The sequence below is a fragment of the Dermacentor variabilis genome, chromosome 3 (assembly GCF_050947875.1).
Source record: "Dermacentor variabilis isolate Ectoservices chromosome 3, ASM5094787v1, whole genome shotgun sequence".
Classification (NCBI taxonomy): Eukaryota; Metazoa; Arthropoda; class Arachnida; order Ixodida; family Ixodidae; genus Dermacentor; species Dermacentor variabilis.
This window is the reverse complement of record NC_134570.1, coordinates 227629303-227645369: the sequence shown is the minus strand read 5'-3', so window position 1 is coordinate 227645369 and position 16067 is coordinate 227629303. Positions and strand designations below refer to the sequence as shown.

The 16067-nt window shown below is 46.7% G+C and overlaps 1 protein-coding gene across 4 annotated transcripts in view; it reads left to right on the top strand.

Annotated features, from left to right (window-relative positions):
- Window positions 1-16067, top strand: part of LOC142576680 (uncharacterized) — a 516248-nt gene that overhangs the window by 12768 nt on the left and 487413 nt on the right. For all 4 annotated transcript variants that reach the window (XM_075686909.1, XM_075686911.1, XM_075686910.1 and 1 more), the window contains exon 2: window positions 10134-10373. In XM_075686909.1, coding sequence (XP_075543024.1) covers window positions 10134-10373 — 240 coding nt within the window. The remainder of the gene's footprint in view (window positions 1-10133; window positions 10374-16067) is intronic.

Below are 16067 nucleotides of genomic sequence, written 5' to 3'. Positions count from 1 at the left end.
TCATATCCGAGCAGCACAAGGACAAGAGCTTACAACCGCTCTTCGCGGCAGCACAGGAGTCACCTGCAGGCAGTCGCTTTCGCCTACGTGATGGTGGCGCGCTGTATAAGAAGAGCTACTCGACCACCGCTGCACGCTACCTTTTAGTTGTCCCCAAAAACCTTTGCCACCAAGTATTACACGCCATGCACGATGACCCAACTTCCGGTCATCTTGGTTCCATACGTACACTCTACCGGGCTCAAGAACTTTTTTACTGGCCTAAGATGCGGAAAGATATCGAACGGTATGTCACCAGTTGCTCTCAATGGCAGCGCTACAAGTGTCCGCCACAAGCGCCACAAGGCCTGCTTCAACCACTTCCCCCTTCTAGCGTCCCCTTTGAGCAAGTTGGTATAGATCTTCTGGGCCCTTTCCCGTGATCCTCCAAGGGTAATCGTTGGGTTATCGTTTGCGTAGATCACCTTACCCGCTATTGTGAGACCGCCGCATTGCCATCGGCCACAGCTACAGAAGTTTCTATCTTCTTGCTGGCTAACGTTATACTCCGACATAGACCTCCTCGCATAGCAATCAGCGATCGTGGGCGACAGTTTACCGCGGACGTGGTTGAAGAAACCCTTCGTCTGTGTTCATGTAGCTTCCGCCATTCTACGCCCTACCATCGACAAACTAATGGCCTGGTCGAGCGCACGAACAGAACGCTTGCCAACATGCTGTCCACGTACGTCGATTCAGCACACAAGAATTGGGACAGTATTTTGCCTTTCATTACATATGCCTTCAATACCGTGAGACACGAGACCACTGGTTACTCACCATTTTTCCTTCCGTGTGCTCGTCCGCCGCGCTGCACCCTCGACACCATATTTCCCTACTTCGCTCATGACAACGAATCAATTGATGATATCCTATGTCGAGCAGAAGAAGCGCGACGCCTCGCTAGGCTTCGCACCCTAGCATCGCAGGACCGTTCTAAGATACGCTATGACGGGCGTCACCGCCACGTTTACTTCGATCCTGGTGACCTTGTGTGGCTCTGGACGCCGTTGCGGAAGGGTGGCTTGTGCCAGAAGTTTCTCGCCCAGTACGTCGGCCCTTACGTTATTCTGGAGCGCCTCAGCGAAGTGAACTACCGCATTGCGCGTCTTGCGAGCAGTGGACGACGCTCGGCCAAGGCTGAAGTGACACACGTCGCGCGTCTGAGGCGTTACAACCCACGAGGTGACTGACTCGCCCGGCGGGCTTCGTCTGCCAGCGGGGAAATGTCACAAGCTGTCAGATGTAAGACAACCAGATGAAAGAAAGAAGAGAACGACGTTAGCCAAGCTGCCGGGAGACCACTCTTCAACAACCGCGCCTATCAACCAGATTCATCTGGTTCTGCATTAAACACCTCGTGTGTAACAATATTTTACTTGTTTTGACAGTACGTAGCGTTCAAGAATTCATTTGCAGCATCTTTAGCAATGAAAATGCAGTTATTATTCATGTATGGGGAACCAGCGCTGGATAGGCGGCGCGTCGAAAAGAGTGCGTTGCACGCCGCCCTGGCGACGAAACGCGGCATATTCCAGCCACACAACCAGACGACACACGCATACGCAGCCGTATTATAGTTCGTATGTTTCCGTTTTCGCGCCGCTTCAAGTGGAGTTTTTGTAAAGAAGCTAGCGCCATCAAGTGAAGAAATGACGAAAGAAGCTTTTTAAGCTTTATACATTTTTCACAGTGCGTCGCGGCGAGCACGTGTGTTTCTTTAACGGTTGCGTCGTGTATCGATGCCATGCTTGCGTGGCTGCCTGCCTCGCAAATCTAGCAGTTATGGCTCCGGTCGTGCTGCGCTATGGTTACGGAAGTATTAGTTGGCCTGAAGATATTCCATATTTTTCTGGCTAGACATAAAAAATCTTGCTGTTACTTCGCCACAGTACTCAATGGAGAAGAAAGCTTTATCACATCAGCTGACTCGCGCAAGCAAAGGTTTGAGTGCTCCGCTGCTTGATCCGTAACAATCCTGGCTACATTTAGCACTAATTACATAAATTTGCCGCATGCATCTCAGTGCCGAGTCCTCATCCGCATGCGCATTTTTATAAACACATAGGTGGCTTAGTCGTGCGTGCGCCGGCACTATGCGCATACAACTCGTATTACAAGGCAGTTTCCCTCCCATATAATTTTTGGCAATGAATGGATAATTTTTACCTTTCGTATCGTTTACTTGGTGCGGTGGCGTTGGAAGGGGCTTGGCGGTGGCATTGCGAAGGAAAAATGGTACATATGCCGGATGGTGCATATGCTATTGCTCATTTTGTTTCCGTCGAAATACCGACTGCAGATTCTGCTGTTCGGTACTGTCTGCCATGGCTGACCGTCTTCACTATCGAGTAAACCAAGGATACACGCGAAATTTGATTTAGAAACCATCCCGACACAGCTTGACAAGGCGACAAGACGGGAGCTTACTCCGCTCGCCTGACTGCTTGGATCCAACGCCGCCTCCGTTCTTGTTCGAGGGTTTAGATGGAAGGACGCAGAAGGATACATCCTCCCTCATCCCGACTTAGTTGCGGCACTTGTATACGCAACAGTATCGTCGGCGCCCTTTTGTTTTCCTTCGACTTTAAGGGCACGCAACGCAATTTTCGTTCGCGGGGGAGGCTGCATTGTGCACGTTCTGACCGCCAGGGCGGCGCTGCAGGCGCCGTGAAAACTCCAGCGCTGGTTCCCCATAGGATCCCCAGACAAGTTGTTCGAGAGGAAGCTTTAGCTTGCGCCCAACTCCGACGCGGCCTATTCAAATACTTGTAAAACACAGAAACGCTTTTCTGTGATAACCCCCGTATCGCTTTTAATGAAATTTGTTGCATTTGAGAGAGAAAGTTGAATTATAATGTCTGTTGGAAGCTGAATTCTGATTTAGGGGCTGAACATTGTTTAATTGTATTGAAAAACTCGAATGTTAAAAAACAAAAACAATACAGAAGCATGATGTTTACAAACTAATAGCTCTGCATCAAGCACACATGTCGCTTTTCAGTAAGCGGCATCTATTATAACAGTCAAAGCGGACGAATTTGGTTTGTCAATTCGTATCTTACGTTAATTGGTTACGTTGTGTACAACGGTCCTGCGAAAGCCGTATTTCCATAATGCTAAATTTCTTGAGATTCACGTGTAACATAGAAATTTTGTCCGCTGTAGATTTACTATTAGGTGCAATTCACAGAATTGTGATATCATTTTTCATTGCTGAGTTACATAGTTTTAAACTTGATAGTATAGATTTTTGAAAATTTGCGATATTGGTTAATTTTGAATAAAGAATTGACAAGTTAAATGAGAATTCGAAACCAACAGTCACTAGAATTTCAGTTTTTCTTTTAAAGGCAACAAACCTCGTCAAATTCGGTGCATTGGTTGCCGAGAAAAACGAATTCTCCTCTTACATGTATTTACATAGGAGCACCCGAGCTAAAGCTTCCCCTTAAAGAGGAGGCCGAGCTGCAATGTGAGCCGCCACCCCCCCCGAATGAAATTTCTGGCTACGCCACTGAAGCACTAGTCAGATGTTAATGAGGTTCAGTTGGTTCATATTTAGAATTGAGGTTGAACAGCACGCATAAAATAAGGACACGAAGAAACTATTGTCTGTGGTATTTGTTTCTTCATGTCCTTGTTTTATTCTCACTGTTCAGCCTCGGTCCTAAATAGAAACACCTTTCATTTAACCCACATGCTCTCGTCCTGGACATAAAGTCTTTAATCTGTTATATAAGGATTTCAATTTTTTTTCTCATCTATGTACATGTAAATCCTATTGCAAAGAAGTAAAAGCCACTCCTGGTCCTACGCTATGTGGGGCACACACTAACAGGGACACTGACTTGTAAGGAAGAGCGACATGAAGTGCAAACTGGTCGGATAAAATCGCATATTTCATCGACACAATGATGTATTGTGACTGCATTGCATCGCATGTACAGTGCTCATGGAATGAAACCCAACAGGGAGCATTTAGTATAACCCTGCATATGTGCGAAGTCCTCAAGAGTACCATGTCAAGTCACTAGAAATCTGGTCATCACAGGTGACTTCCACTCCGATCTAAGTGTACGCGCCAAAAGTATGTTGATGTGAAACGAACTGCAGCTCGTGGAAACGAAAGTATGCGCAATAGTTTTCCCTAAATTGACTTGTTTCACTCCGTGAATGCTGCACACACAGAAAATTCTGACAGTCACGTAGGGTGCAAGAAATACGAGGATGTGATCTAAGAGTATTTGTTGATTTCATTCCCCACTTGTATGCAGCAGCAATGCAACCTTGTGTCCATTTAAACATGTTATTTAATTGAGCACACATGAAGGAAATGACAGTAGCTGTTTAGTTTTTTTGTTTCTCTGTTGCCATCCCGGCCTGCTTTGAAGGTACTATTATTCTTGGCGGAAATGTATGAAATTTAATTATGGAAACTCAGCGGATTGCCATGATCGGTGATGTGAGTGTTAGTACACCGTTCATTGCCTTGTTGAATAAAGAACTGCAATTTCTGTGATATGAATTGAAATTAAAATACGAATGTCAGCATATTCATTTGTTTTTGTTGATTTACAAATGTTTACGCTTTTACGCCTGTTGTATGATGCGTGAGGCAGCAGGTATAAGCACGACATGCTTCCTGGAAACAAAGATTGTTGTTGGAAGTTTGTGCCATGTCTGTGTGTCCATGTTCGGTGTCCTAGTCTTGCTTGCTCTACACCAGTATTCCTAAAGGGTACACTGCTACACCAAAAGTTTAGAATGTGTGCAGTATTGTCTTGCAACCTTTTCAAGTTCTCAACCATTAAGTATCAGGGCAGCAGTATGGACTTTGACTTCAATTATCAAAAATGTACAATTTGCAATGATAGGTAAAAGCTGCAGATTAAGCAGCTTGACTTGGCCTACCTCTCTTGTGACTTGCCAGCAATAAAAAAAGAACAGCCTATTCAATAATGTATGCACAAACACACATGACTTTCTTTTCTCTTCCCTCCACATATACATAGGGTAGCCAACTGGGCAAGACCTTGGTAGGCCTCCCAGCCTTTGTGTAAACTTTTTTCAAATTTTAGGATTTACTGCAGTCTGTGGACAAAGTAGGTGGGAATACAAAATAAAAAAGAACCTAGTGCGAAATGAAATTCAAAGACCTTATTTTCCTTCTCTATGTGACAATATAGCTTGAAAGTTCTTTAGCATTTGGCATGGCACATACAGCAGTGCGTCTGAACAAGCAGCTTCTTTTGTGTTCACAGAGGAGGGCATTTAAACATGTGCATTTGTAACATTGAAATCTTGTATAAAACCTTGGGCTGGCAGGGCAAAATTGTTTCTTTGATCTCACAACCTTATTGCGCATCCTTCAGTTTAGATGACCTGGCAGTGTTAAGAGGAAGCTTTAGCTCAGGTGCTCCTATCTAAGTACATGTAAAAGGACCAAATTCACACCAAATTTGACAAGGTTTGTTGAATTAAAAAAAAAAGCTTAAGATCTAGTGACTGTTGGTTTTGAATTTTCGATTTAGGTGATGAATTTTTTATAAAAAATTGGCAAAAATAGAAAATTTTCAGAAAACAAAACTATCAAGTTTACAATTCTAACACAGCAATGCTAAATGAGGTCACCATTCTGTGAATTGAATCTAATAGTACATCTAAAGAGGACAAAATTGGTATGGTACACAAAATTTCAAAAGATGTAGTAATACGGAAGTACAGCTTTTGCAGAACCCTCAATTGTACAAAACGTAACAAATTCACGTAACATATAAATTGGCATATCGAATTTGTCCACTTTGAATGGTCTAATGGATGCCATTTACAGAGCCGCGATATCTGTTCTTGATGCAGAGCTATTAATTTGTAAACTTTGTGCGTCTATTTTTTTCAAACTTGCGAATTCTTTAAAATTCTTTTAATAAAATTCAGGTCCTAAATCGAAATTCTGCTTCTAGCAGCCACTAGAATTTAATCTTTTCTCTCAAATGCAACAAACTTCATTAAAATTGGTCCAGGGGTTATCTCGAAAAAGCGTTTTTGAATTTTACATGTATTTGAATAGGCTGTGTCGGAGTTGGGCACGAGCTCCCTCTTCCGTGCTGTGTGCTCGTCAAGGCTGCCCAGCGAGGAGAGCTGGCTGTCACGCCACATGCACTTTCACACAGGCGAACACAAGCTGCTGGTGCCTGTTTTAGATGAAAGTGAAGAAAAATTATGCAGATTCCAGGTACTGTGGGAACAAATGTAAGAGAAGCTATCAGTGCTGCTTGCTTTGATTGATGATAATTAGCAGTGATGTTGACAGCGATTGCTTAATTTTATTAAACCAATCTCGTTTAGTGCAGTACGAGGGTGAGTTGGCATGCACCATTGCTGTTTGTCGGTGTAGTACACAGAACACGCAATGAGACCTGCTTGCTCGAGGAGTTGTGTGCCATTGTTCATAACGTCTGGGAAGGTTAGCATTGTCATTGCCTCACATGGCACATCACACCGTGGCAGAAGTGCAATTGAATTATGGGGCTGCACATGCCAAAACCACAGTCAGAATATGAGGCATGCCACAGAGGCAGACTTGGGTGTCTGGATTAATTTTGACCCCCTGGAGTTTTTTAACGTGTACCTAAATCTTAGTACACAAGTGTTTTTGTATTGTGCCCTCGTCGAAATGCGGCTGCCACAGTCAGGATTAAACCAGTGACCTCAAGCAATTTGATCGCCACAAAGCCACTGGATTGGGCACCGGAGTGTTGATTTGACGTGCAACACATCCACAGTGTTGCCTACATCCACAGTGTTGCCTAGACGCCGTGGTGGTTTAATGCAGCGTTGCGCCTGCACACCATACGTCAGTTGTCCGCTTCACAAGTGTGTATGGTGCTTACTTTTCACAAATTGTAGAATCGTACCATACCTTGAATTTATCCAGTTTGTCTGCAACTGCTGCCATGTTTAGAAGTAGCATTTCCTTGCCTTCCTATGTCTCCTTTTCCCTCACATGCCTGCCACCCATGTATCGGAGCTGTGAGCAAAGACTAACAAGGCTGTTATTCACTCGTGTCGTGACTGGGTCAGTTCTACCCATTCTCTGCCTCCTCACCCTACTTCATCTTTACCGTTCTATCTACCTACTCTCTGGAGATGGCACTAGCATAATCATATTGTGTTACTTGATGGCTCTGCTGTACTTCAGCATGCGTATAGCGGCAACAGTATTCTATCACAGTGCATTGCGACTTCACTGTGTGCCTGCTCTGGTCTTTTCTGTGGGGGTGTGTCCATGTGCATGCATGGTTTTACCAATAATTTTCATGGGCACTTATCTTGAACCTAGATGTAACCAGTGCCTAGCGCATCTCTGCTATATCATCTTCTGCATAACACATTTGCTCATATGACAGTGGTTCCAATTATTAAACTGATGTTGTTGCCTGTCTTTGTTAATGCTTGTTCCCAATTGTGTTCTTCAAATAAAAGGACGGAATCCTGTTAGAATGCTGTCTGGTCATAGAGCATCGTGGTAAGAGCCAGAGCTGACTTGGGCAAAGTATGTAAAAAAAAAATGGATCCAATGCACGTGTGGGAATTTATGTGAAGTGAACCTTTAGTGCAGCAGTTATATCCTGTAAAACTAAATGCCATACACACAATTGTGTTTATTTTTATCCTATGTGATGTGTAACCTCATGTAATGTTAATCCATTGCACAGGTCTTGCACTAGGCCCATGTGTTCATGCACTAGGCCCATTGCATGCCAGATGGTAGTGCTTCTTCAATTGCCTCAGTTCTCACTGCAAAATTTCTCGCATCTTTATTGCAGTGTGACAGCATATAGTAGCTCAGTTCTATAAAAAAAAAATAAAATCTTTCGGTGAAGTTCTTATGATATCTTATCCGTGTTAGCTGGTGAAAAACAATTTTTTTTACTGAAATAAATAATTTAATCGTAGTGTTGTATAAGTGGTCAATCTAACCATCAAAGTAAATTGTGTTTCAAATGATTAGGTATTTTAGCATAATTTATTGAAAAAGCAAGCAAGCAACTATGTAAATCAAGAGCTATTGTGGCACTGTCCTAAACCTTGAAAAACTTCACAATATTCGCAGTACAGTAGCATCACTTCCGTAAAGCAAACAATCTGTCTACCAACACTGAAGCCGTTCCATGCCATACCACGCTTTTGTTTCATTCATTCCTTGTTCAACAACCAATGTTCAAGGCACCACCTGCTTGAACTAGCATTGTGGACCTCCTCCTGTATCAGGCACAGTTCTGCTATGGCATGTTTCCCTGGCCACACAACCTGACCATGTCTTTCCTGATGTCTTTCCTGATGTATTTATTTTACCGGAGTGACCACTTCGTTACTGGTACTGGCTGCAGAAAATTTTGTGGATACCTAGCAAATTACTTTGAATTACCTTTGTTCCCTGTTTTCATCATTTCATATCAAAGCAATTTCAAAGGTCTACCTATGTCAACCCTTCCACCTAGTACATTTTTTCACTTATGTATATCACTTTGCTGATTTACTGTATAATTTTATGTTTGCCTGTTCAAGTTGTACGAAATCATCATTGTGTTCTTTGTGGTTCACTTTCTTTCTACGTTCTTTTCCTTCTTTTTCGCAACCACCTTTATGTGAGACCTTTGTTTAGACTAGCTGGTATACTCGTTAGGCATAAGCATGAACCAAGAACGGGCACACATACAGGGTGGGTGCACACTTTTAAATTGGAAAATGTGAGTTCTTCGCGCTGCCCTGCGCGTGCCATCACAGGTGTGTTTTTATTGCTGCTCTTGTGCAACGCCTTCAGACCTGCAAGGTGATAGTTAATAAAATGATAAAAAATAACTGTGGTACGTTCTTTTTTTGCAAGTTAGCATTAACATTAATAAAAAAATCATCAAATGCACCAGAAACCCTCTAAACAAGGGGCACATCAAAAAATAATTTTGGGCCAGATGCCTTTTTTTTTTTTCATTCCAAAAAAAAAAAGATCGCTATAGCAAACAACCTAAAAATCAGAAAATAAAATGCTGGTGCATAGGTTTGTATTCTTTGCTATAACCGGTGAAATTACAAAAAAAAAAACTATTTTTCAAATGCAAGAAATATTTTCTGAACCTTCGTTTATACAATTTATCACCGCACGTGACTTAGTTAGCCATCACTTTGCACGGAGGATCGGTGGAACTTTCTTTTTAGCTGTATGGCATAACAACCTGCATTGTTTGAATGACAGCAGAGTATGACGTTCACGTTTCTTCACTGCCTCCGTAGCAATGGGCTCAAACAGTAATTTTGAATAAAGAAGACTGCGATGATGAAATCTATTGATAGAAGTACTAGCTATACTAATTTGCTCAGCTTGTTTCTGCTCACATTTTGCAGTGAGTGTAGATATAACCACACCTGCAGGCATTGCTTACCAGTTTTGTCTACAGTGAACCTAAAGTGGCTGTTGTCTGCTACAATGCAATGGTTGTTTGCAACACGGTGTTCTCTACAGAGGGTGCCAAAGTTCCACTGTAGTGGAATGAGCGCGTTTTTTACCTACTTGTGCTTATTCCTGCAATGCTTCCATTGTTTAATGTTCTGCCTAGCCACTCTTCCTTATAGTGGGCTGCATATAGATATAGTTCAAATAGAAGATTGTGAAGTGTGGACCTTAAAAGTAAAGCATACAATTTCTGCATTCTACCAATCTCTGAAGTCGAGATTGGAGGATAAAAGAAACTTGACAAGTGAGGATTGTTCGAGTGACGGCACGGAAATTAATTGGCACGACATTAAAAGACAGAAAGATGACAGTATGATTCAGAGAGCAAATGTTAGGAATTGATATTCTGGCTGAAATCAAAATAAATAAGTTGTGTTGGACATGTAATGTGCAGAGTGGATAATTGGATAATCAGTGGTCTGTTGCAGAATGGGTGTGAAGGGAATGAGAAGGCAGTTAAGGACTGCAAAGCAACGAGATTTGCATACATGGTATGTAGTATGGCTGATCTGAGCTTGGAGGGATTGGAGATCTCTGGAAGTGGTCTTGAAGTAGGCTGAACATGCTACCTTGGGTGCAGCGTGGGAATGACCAGTCCGTGCTGCACCTGTGCGCGCTCCGAGGCGACTGGTCCGATATCCAGCCAGGGTTGCTGGAGTCGGGGGCACTGGAGTTGCAGGATAGGCTGGGGCGGACTCCACTCTTCCTCTGTGTCATGCTGGGTGACAGCCACGGGGCGCAGCTGCTGCTTCGTGCTGGTGCCAGGCCTGACCACGGCGACCATGCGGGCCAGACGCCTCTGCACTTGGCCGCACGCAAGGCAAGTGGCAGCTTGCTTACGACAAATTTGTCGTTACTATTTGCGTACGGCCTTCCCTCGTTTAATGCCTGCACGCGCCCTTTCTGTAGGTTTCAAGGTTTGAAGGTTTTATTGAAAAATAAGTGAATACAGGAAAGTATATGGTAAACATTAGTACAGAAGGAGGTCCCAGAGTTTAAACTGCCGAAGGGACCTACTGTGCTAAGTACAAAAAATAATCACATACAGACAGGCAGTGGTGTTGCAGATCAATGAAACAGCATTAGCAAAGATATATTAAACAACGAGAATGCATAACTTCATTCGAACATCATTATACAGAGAAATATACATAAAACGAATTAAGTACTAGACGGTGATAGATAATGTAAAGCGTAAGAAGCGAAACACTGTTCGTTGTCAATAAAGGTCATTTATTACTAACAGGCTGTTGACCACAAGGGAATTTTCAATGCTTTATGAAATGAATGTTCTCAATTGATGCACTTGATGTTCATGGGTAATGAATTCCAATACTGTCACGTGGTAGTGACGGTGAAGAAAGCAGCAATACGGTGGAATACAAAACTAGCTTTTATTGGGCGAACCTGTGCCCACAAAAACAGGCTACACTTATAGCACAACGGTAGCGGCGAACACGGTCGGCGATCGTCGGAAATCTGGTCAGCGGGTCCAGTGCGTCGGCTTTTATACAGTAGTCATCGAATGTTCCAGACTAATCGTTCGGACCCGTGTGCCTTCCACAAAGTTCTATACCATACGCGTCAGGTGATGAAATCAGATAACATAGGGTTCGGCGACAACAGACAGCGGATAGAAGCATCTTTAACTTTCCAGAAACTTCGGATACATGCAGGCGCTTCCCACCCTGTGCGATTACATTTGTCAGGCGACGAAACGTGGTTGACCGATAAAGATAAGTACACGTGTCAATACCCCCCTCTTAAAAAGCATCGTCCCGTTGCTACAACTATGAGAGAGCGAAACACAAAAGGACACTTACAAAACATAAGTAACAAAACAACGAAAATAAACAAAGTCCTAAGGTCAGTTACGCGAAGCCCCAAAGTTCATTAACGCTGGTAGTACGGCTTGAGTCGCACAACGGGGACTATTTCAGGTCGTGAGCAGCGCCGCTGTGACAGCGAAATGCCGTCTGGCACGACCTCATAGTCCAGTGCGCCAATACGTCGGATGATCTTGTACGGTCCGAAATAGCGACGCAAAAGCTTCTCGCTCAGTCCTCGTTGGCCTATAGGGGTCCAAACCCAAACACGGTCACCAGGCTGGTACTCGACGAAGCGTCGTTGGAGGTTGTAGTGTCTGCTGTCGGTCCTCTGCTGGTTCTTGATTCGCAGGCGGGCGAGCTGTTGGGCTTCTTCGGCGCGCTGGAGATAGGTAGCGACGTCAAAATTTTCCTCGTCAGTGACATGCGGCAGCATGGCGTCGAGCGTCGTCGTCGGGTTCCTGCCGTAAACCAGCTTAAATGGCGTGATCTGTGTTGTTTCTTGCACCGCCGTGTTGTAAGCGAATGTTACGTACGGCAGGACCGCATCCCACGTCTTGTGCTCGACGTCGACGCACATTGCTAGCATGTCGGTGAGGGTCTTGTTCAGGCGCTCCATGAGACCATCCGTCTGCGGATGGTAGGCAGTTGTCCTCCTGTGACTTGTGTGGCTGTATTGCAGAATGGCTGGCGTGAGCTCTGCTGTAAAAGCCGTTCCTCTGTCGGTGATGAGGACTTCTGGAGCACCATGTCGCAGCACGATGTTCTCGACGAAAAATTTCGCCACTTCGGCTGCGCTGCCTTTTGGTAGAGCTTTAGTTTCAGCGAAGTGGGTGAGATAGTCCGTCGCCACGACGATCCACTTATTTCCGGATGTTGATGTCGGAATAGGTCCTAACAAGTCCATCCCGATCTGCTGAAAAGGTCGGTAAGGAGGCTTGATCGGCTGTAGTAATCCCGCTGGCCTTGTCGGTGGCGTCTTGCGTCGCTGACATTCTCGGCATGTCTTGACGTAACGGGCGACATCGGCGGTTAGGTGCGGCCAGTAATACCGTTCTTGTATCCTCGATAGCGTCCGGGAGAAACAGAGGTGCCCAGCTGTCGGATCGCCATGTAGGGCGTGCAGTACTTCTGGACGCAGCACTGACAGAACAACAAGAAGGTAGTCGGCGCGGACTGGTGAGAAGTTCTTCTTCATGAGTAGGTTGGTTTGAAGCATGAACGAAGACAGTCCACGCTTAAATGCCCTAGGGACAGCGTCGGTGTGCCCATCCAAATAATCGACGAGGCCTTTAAGCTCCGGGTCCGCTTGTTGTTGTTCGGCGAAGTCTTCCGCGCTTATTATTCCAAGGAAGGCGTCGTCATCCTCGTCATCTTGTGGCGGCGGGTCAATGGGGGCGCGTGATAGGCAATCGGCATCTGAGTGTTTTCGTCCGGACTTGTATGTTACAGTGACGTCGTATTCTTGTAGTCTGAGGCTCCACCGTGCCAGCCGTCCTGAAGGGTCCTTTAAGTTAGCTAGCCAACACAAGGCGTGATGGTCGCTGACGACTTTGAAGGGCCTGCCATATAGGTAAGGACGAAATTTCGCTGTAGCCCAAACAATGGCGATGCATTCCTTTTCAGTTGTAGAATAATTGCCTTCCGCTTTTGACAACGACCGGCTAGCGTAAGCTATCACGTGTTCATGTCCATCTTTTCTCTGGACTAGGACGGCACCGAGGCCTAGGCTACTGGCGTCAGTGTGGATTTCGGTATCGGCGGGCTCGTCGAAGTGCGCAAGTACGAGCGGCGACTGCATGCGTCGTTTGAGTTCTTGAAATGCGTCGGCCTGCGGCATTTCCCACTTGAACTTGACGTCACATTTAGTTTTAGCTGTGTCAGCGGCTAAGCGATGCGTGAAAAGTCCTTGACGAATCGCCTGTAGTAGGCACACATGCCAAGAAATCTACGCACTGCCTTCTTGTCGATGGGCTGCGGGAACATTGCAATGGCAGCTGTCTTCTGCAGGTCTAGGCAGACTCCAGACTTGCTGATGACGTGGCCTAGGAACAGAAGCTCATCGTAAGCGAAGCGGCACTTTTCTGGCTTCAGAGTAAGCCCTGATGACTTGATGGCCTCTAGTACTGTTGCAAGCCTCCTAAGGTGATCGTCGAAATTTCCGGCGAAGACAACGACGTCATCCAAGTAAACGAGACAGGTCTGCCACTTCAGTCCTGCTAAAACCGTGTCCATCACGCGTTGGAACGTTGCAGGCGCCGAGCACAGTCCAAATGGCATAACCTTGAACTCGTAGAGGCCGTCTGGGGTGATGAAAGCAGTCTTGTCGCGATCTTTTTCGTCTACTTCTATTTGCCAATAGCCAGACTTCAGGTCCATTGACGAGAAATATTTAGCGTTGCAGAGCCGATCCAATGCGTCGTCTATCTGTGGGAGGTGGTATACGTCCTTCTTCGTGATCTTGTTCAGATGACGATAATCGACGCAGAAACATAGGGTTCCGTCCTTTTTCTTCACCAGGACAACTGGGGATGCCCACGAGCTTTTCGACGGCTGGATTATGTCGTCGCGCAGCATTTCGTCGACTTGTTCTCTTATAGCTTTATGTTCTTGCGGCGAAACTCGGTGAGGGCTCTGGCGAAGTGGTCGAGCGCACTCCTCGGTGATTATGCGATGCTTGGCAACTGGTGTTTGTTGCATCCTCGATGACGTCGAAAAGCAGCCTTTGTATCGTCGGAGCAGACTGCTCAGCTGCTGTTGCTTAATCACGGGGAGACTTGGATTAATGTCGTAGTCTGGTTCGGGAACCATGGTCGTCGGGGTAGATGCGGCGGAATCCGAGAGGACAAACGCGTTACTGGTTTCCAGAATTTCCTCTATGTATGCGATCGTGGTGCCCTTGTTCATGTGCTTGAACTCCCGGCTGAAGTTTGTCAGCAACACTTCGGTTTTCCCTCCATGCAGTCGAGCAATCCCTCTTGCGACGCAAATTTCACGGTCTAGCAGCAGACGTTGGTCGCCTTCGATGACGCCTTCTACGCCAGCAGGTGTTTCGGTGCTGACCGAAATAACAACGCTGGAGCGAGGCGGGATGCTCACTTGATCTTCGAGCACACTCAAGGCGTGGTGACTACGAGGGCTCTCCGGCGGCATCGCTTTATCTTCCGACAGCGTTATTGACTTTGACTTCAGGTCGATGATTGCGCCGTGTTGGTCCAGGAAGTCTATACCGAGAATGACGTCTCGTGAACACTGTTGGAGGATAACGAAGGTGGCAGGGTAAGTCTGGTCATGAATGGTTATTCTTGCCGTGCAGATTCCAGTCGGCGTGATGAGGTGTCCTCCAGCAGTCCGAATTTGAGGGCCTTCCCATGCAGTTTTAACTTTCTTCAACTGCGCGGCGATGGGTCCACTCATGACGGAGTAATCGGCTCCTGTGTCCACTAAAGCGGTGACTGCGTGGCCATCGAGAAGCACGTCGAGGTCGGTGGTTCTTTGCCTGGCATTGCAATTAGGTCTTGGCGTCGGATCACGGCTGCGTCATATTGAACTGAAGCTGGAACGTCGCGTCGTCAAGTCGTCTTTCGTCGGTGTAGTCTTGGCTTCCTGACTTCGTCGGGACGGCGGCGTGTCGTTGTTATGCCGTCGAGATGGTCTCTTCTTCGTCGTCGGCGGAGGATCTTCGTCAGTTCGACAAACAGCAACCGCACCTCCATCGGTTGCTGCTTTTAGTTTTCCGGATATGGGCTCGCTGACCGGCCCCGGGCTGGGCCAGTGTATGGTCGGCGCTGCGGGGACAGGTAGCGGCCTGGTGACAGCGAACGGGACGGTCGTCGAGGGCTCCAGTGAGTAGCGGCGAGGTAGTCGGCGATGTCACGAGGGCGTTCACCTTCCCAAGGGCGCGGTGCATCGACGGCGAACCCTCGCAATCCCAGGTCGCGGTATGGGCAATCGACGATACACATGGCCGGCTTCGCCGCAGTGGTAGCAGAGCGGGCGGTGGTCAGGAGAGCGCCAAACATCTGTCTTCCTCGGGTAGCTGCGCTGGGCGACGGGTGGGCGTGCTGGCGGCGGCGGTGGTCGACGGAATTGCGGCGTTACAGGTCCCTGGCGCGGTTGCGGAGGAGGACCTTGACGGTGTGCGACGGCGGCGTTGGTCATCGCTTCTGGCTGGGGTTGCGGTAATTGAGGTCGCACCTCCGGAGCTCCAAGAGACCGCTGAACCTCATCTTTGACGATGTCATCGATCGAGGCCACTTGAGGCTGCGACGACGGGAAGATCTTCTGAAGCTCCCCTCGTACGACTGCCCTGATAGCCTTGCGCAGGTCGTCGGAGGCCAGTGATCGAACTCCTGCATAGTTTTTAGAGTTGGTGCGGCGGTCGAATTGCCGGTTTCGCATATCGAGTGTCTTCTCGATGCTGGTAGCCTCACGAAGAAACTCGTCGACAGTCTTCGGTGGGCTTCGTACCATTCCGGCAAAAAGTTCCTCCTTCACACCACGCATGAGTAGACGGACTTTCCTCTCCTCGGGCATTTCAGGGTCGGCGTGGCGGAATAGACGGCTCATTTCCTCCGTGAAGATGGCAACGTTCTCGTTTGGTAGCTGCACTCGGGCGTCCAGCATAGCTTCGGCCCTTTCCTTGTGCACGACGCTTGTAAAGGTGCGCAGGAAGCCGCTACGGAACA